This window comes from Nicrophorus vespilloides, unplaced genomic scaffold (assembly GCF_001412225.1).
Source record: "Nicrophorus vespilloides isolate i.1.1-1 unplaced genomic scaffold, Nicve_v1.0, whole genome shotgun sequence".
In the NCBI taxonomy this organism is placed as follows: domain Eukaryota; kingdom Metazoa; phylum Arthropoda; class Insecta; order Coleoptera; family Silphidae; genus Nicrophorus; species Nicrophorus vespilloides.
In genome coordinates, this window is record NW_017096578.1 from 3,568 (window position 1) to 8,913 (window position 5,346).

Here is a 5,346-nt window from a genome sequence, read left to right on the forward strand (position 1 = left end):
TGTACGTGATGGCGTGTGCGTGTATATTTGCGTTCGGTTTTTATTATTATTATTTCATCATTCCCCCAACCAAAATACTTTCCACCATTATTTTTATTATTTCTTTTTGTATCTATCTCTTTGTTTCCCTCTTTGTACGTTATATTTTCTTCTGTGTGTGTTTAACCGCGCCCGGAAATAAATAGCAAATTGAATCCGTCGCGTAATCCCTTAAAGTGGACCGAAACGCGAGAGCCGATAAATCGTTTCGCCGCCGCTGGATTTTCCGATTAATATTTGCTAATTTTTAGCTGCGAATCGGGGGCGGCGGCGGTGGTTTAGGGTGTTCCACGTTAATGGCGGCGTGTTTTAGGGGGGGATGGGGATGGTAGGTTTCCGTTAATGGCGGCGGCGGCGACCGGAAGCCGCCATTAATCACCGTCGATGAGGATCTCGCGAACGCAGGTGTTTCCGGTTTTCTATCTCTCTCTCTCTCTATATCCCCCCGATAAGCCCGATGTTCGACCGACCCCCATTGATGCAGAGTTATCTCAATTTCGCACGCACGTTTCCTACATAGTACCAATAAGAACAAGAATCGTAATGAAACGAATATTTATATACCCGGCGCATCCACCATTGTTTAAACATATTTTTTTACGTAATTATATTTCGATATTAATTAACTCACGCATTCATTATTTATGAATAGTATGAAATATGAAATTCCCGACTGTTTTCAATAAAAAAATATATATAAAAAACGTTTTAATGATGATGTTCCAATTTGAAATATTTATGTTATTATTATTTTTACAGTCAATATGCAAATATGTGCAACGTGTAAAAAAATGATGAGAAATGAACAAATAACGTATACAAATTCCATTTTTTATTTTAATTGTGTAGATTTTGTTAACTTTTCTATACTCATCAATTCATTTAATTGTATGCATTGTCTTTTAATTAAAATTTTTAATAAGCGAATAACTGAAATATGAAAATTTATAAATATTTACAGGATTTATAGTAAAATTAGATTCATGGATTCTAAATTACATTTACATAATAAGTAAAATTTGTTTTTAAGATAAAAGTCAGATATATTTTATAACTGAGTTCTCAGTTATAAAATGTATCTGACTTTTATCTTAAAAACAAATTTTATCAAAAAATCAAAATATTTACAACTAATTGAAATATTAACATATGCATTATTATAATATCACTTCAAAGTACAAAAATGTGGATGTGCCGGGCATTGAAAATAAATTATTGTCACATAATTAATTATTTTTTAAGTAAAAATAAGTAAATTTAATTTCAATTTTCTAATACTCTTTAGATTTGAGATAATTTGTAATAATGAACTGAAAAAAAAAATTAAACAAAGTTGTTTAATTTGTGGTTCAACTTAAAATTTCTTTGTATTTTGTAAGAATATTTCAATTCTTTCATTTCTATAAGTTAAAATAAAATGAATTAAATAATTTTCAGTTATAAAATATATCTGACTTTTATCATAAAAACAAATTTTATCAAAACATTAAAATATTTACAACTAATTGAAATATTAACATATGCATTATTATAATATCACTTCAAAGTACAAAAATGTGGATGCGCCGGGCATTGAAAATAAATTTTCCTCACATAATTAAATATTTTTTAAGAAAAAATGAGTAAATTTAATTTAAATTTTCTAATATTATTTAGATTTGAATAATTTGTAATAATGAACTGAAAAAAAAATTAAACAAAGTTGTTTAAATTGTGGTTCAACTTAAAATTTCTTTGCATATTGTAAGAATATTTCAATTCTTTCATTTCTATAACTTAAAATAAAATGAATTTAATAATTCTCAGTTATAAAATATATCTGACTTTTATCTTAAAAACAAATTTTACTTATTATGTAAATGTAATTTAAAATCCATGAATCTAATTTTACTATAAATCCTGTAAATATTTATAAATGTTCATATTTCAGTTATTCGCTTATTAAAAATTTTAATTAAAAGACAATGCATACAATTAAATGAATTGATGAGTATAGAAAAGTTAACAAAATCTACACAATTAAAATATAAAATGGAATTTGTATACGTTATTTGTTCATTTCTCATCATTTTTTTACACGTTGCACATATTTGCATATTGACTGTAAAAATAATAATAACATAAATATTTCAAATTGGAACATCATCATTAAAACGTTTTTTATATATATTTTTTTATTGAAAACAGTCGGGAATTTCATATTTCATACTATTCATAAATAATGAATGCATGAGTTAATTAATATCGAAATATAATTACGTAAAAAATTATGTTTAAAACAATGGTGGATGCGCCGGGTATATACATATTTGTTTCATTACGATTCTTGTTCTTATTGGTACTATGTAGGAAACGTGCGTGCGAAATTGAGATAACTCTGCATCAATGGGGGTCGGTCGAACATCGGGCTTATCGGGGGGATATAGAGAGAGAGAGAGATAGAAAACCGGAAACACCTGCGTTCGCGAGATCCTCATCGACGGTGATTAATGGCGGCTTCCGGTCGCCGCCGCCGCCATTAACGGAAACCTACCATCCCCATCCCCCCCTAAAACACGCCGCCATTAACGTGGAACACCCTAAACCACCGCCGCCGCCCCCGATTCGCAGCTAAAAATTAGCAAATATTAATCGGAAAATCCAGCGGCGGCGAAACGATTTATCGGCTCTCGCGTTTCGGTCCACTTTAAGGGATTACGCGACGGATTCAATTTGCTATTTATTTCCGGGCGCGGTTAAACACACACAGAAGAAAATATAACGTACAAAGAGGGAAACAAATAGAGAAATAGATACAAAAAGAAATAATAAAAATAATGGTGGAAAGTATTTTGGTTGGGGGAATGATGAAATAATAATAAAAACCGAACGCAAATATACACGCACACGCCATCACGTACACAGGAAATGACGTACGTTTGCACAGGATCTCTCTCTCTCTCTCTCACTCACTCATTCGTCCCGTTTGCGAATCAAAGCGGAAATTGAAGCAATTTAATGTTTAATTAAACCTTAATTGAATTTCTCGCGAACCGGCGATGTGACGCAATTGAAAAATTTGTTTAACTCAGTACACACACACACACTCACTGTGTGTATACTCTAATGTTTCAATCGAATTATACAAGATTTTGTTTTGTTTTTAATCACAGCAATCTCTGTAAATATTTTAGTAATTTCCATTAAAAATCTACATATTTAATATTGAGAGGATTTTCATTTCATATTATATTAATTTCCTTTTAAACTAAACATTTTTAATAACAATTATACAATAATTTGAAAAATTCATATTTTTGTAAATATAATAGATTATACCGAAACCTTATATTAATTAGATTTTAATTAAATCATCAATATTTTCTTATTATTGTGTAAAAATCTTCTATAAACTAAATTTTAATATTTGTTCGAAAATGTCTTACACGTATAAATTTTCATAATAATTATCAATATTAATTTTTTTTACTGAACTTCTCAAAAATTAAATTTTTAGATTAAGTTAAAAAGATATGTATCAAAACCTTATATTAATTAGATTTTAATTAAATAATCAATATTTTCTTATTATTGTGTAAAAATCTTATATAAACTAAATTAATTAATAATTGTTCGAAAATGTCTTACACGTATAAATTTTCTTAATAATTATCAATATTAATTGTTTTACTGAACTTAAATTTTTAGATTTAGTTAAAAAAATGTATCAAAACCTTATATTAATTAGATTTTATATAAAATTTTGTAGAAAATAAATTATAATTATATTATTTGATTTCTTTTTTCAAACATCGTATATAAACAAAGATTTTTAACTAAAACTAAACGTATTTCTTCCATCATAAATGCATCAATCAATAATATGCAAATGAAATTTTCCTAAGTGTACATAAATCTTGTATAATTTCGATGCTTTAAGTATAATAATTATTAATTTTGTTATAAACCTGTGCAAACGTTTCATTTCATATTCATTTCCTTTTAAACTATACATTTTTAATAACAATTATACAATAATTTTAAAAAATCATATTTTTGTAAATATAATAGATTATATTAATTAGATTTTAATTAAATCATCAATATTTTCTTATTATTGTCTAAAAATCTTCTATAAACTAAATTTTAATAATTGTTCGAAAATGTCTTACACGTATAAATTTTGTTAATAATTATCAATATTAATTTTTTTTACTGAACTTCTCAAAAATTAAATTTTTAGATTTAGTTAAAAAAATGTATCAAAACCTTATATTAATTAGATTTTATATAAAATTTTGTATAAAATAAATTATAATTATATTATTTGATTCTTTTTTCAAATATCGTATATAAACTAAGATTTTTAACTAAATTATTTACTTATTTCTTCCATTATAAATACATCAATCAATAATATATAAATGAAATTTTCCCTAGTGTACATAAATCTTGTATAATTTCGATGCTTTAACTATAATAATTATTAATTTTGTTATAAACCTGTGCAAACGTACGTGGAAATCGTTTCGTTATCAAAAAAAATCATGTATTCTGTATAAAAATTGAGAACAGAAAAAAATCCATAAAAGAGGAAGGATTTTTTTTTTGTGTTTTGATCTTGTTGTACATAATACTTTATCTGTTTTTTTTCCATTTGGGGGGGAAATATATACAGTAATAGTAATAGATATAGTAATTAATCATAATAGTAGTAGTAGTAAGTGAATAGACAAGTGTTTAGTTAATTAGTTGGTTAGTTAGTAAAATAAAAAATAGAAACAAGTAAATAAATATGTGGACGGGATCGAGCTGTCCCGACTAATGTTAGTTGTTAGTACCTGTATGCTGGGAGCCAGTAGTGGTGGTGGTGAGGGTGTCTACGGACTCACTGGCCGCAGGATAGTCGAGTCGGTGAGGAGCGGCGGAGTGTCTCATGAGTCCTCCGGCCTCCGGGGGAGTCTCACGTGTAACCTATGGAGCTGCACAACCACCACGAGTTAGTCTTAGTATTAAAGCATTAGTATTAACATTAGCATTACAGATACACCTTTCAATAACACAACAATTACACGTGCAAACTAAAGCTACTAAAAACTTGTAGTAAATTGGGAATTTTTCAAGTAGAAACATGCTTTCTATACTTATAAACTAACAGCTTTTTTTTTAATTCTCTTTTCGTATCTGCTTTAAGTGTTATTGAAGTTCTTGTTTGGAAAGGGAGAGAGAGAGAGAGAGGCGAAACGAATTGAATTTTTTTTTAAAGGTGATCGAAGATATAATATTTTTATTGACACAATGTCCGGGATGGGAAGAGAAGGTGGAGGA

The 5,346-nt window shown here is 27.8% G+C and overlaps 1 protein-coding gene across 1 annotated transcript in view; it reads right to left on the reverse strand.

The window, feature by feature from the left end:
• LOC108557431 overlaps positions 1 to 5,040 on the reverse strand; it is a 7,084-nt gene extending 2,044 nt beyond the window's left edge. The window contains exon 1 of the mRNA XM_017913938.1: positions 4,860 to 5,040. Coding sequence (XP_017769427.1) covers positions 4,860 to 4,956 — 97 coding nt within the window. The 5' untranslated portion in view covers positions 4,957 to 5,040. The remainder of the gene's footprint in view (positions 1 to 4,859) is intronic.
• Positions 5,041 to 5,346: the final 306 nt, after the last annotated feature.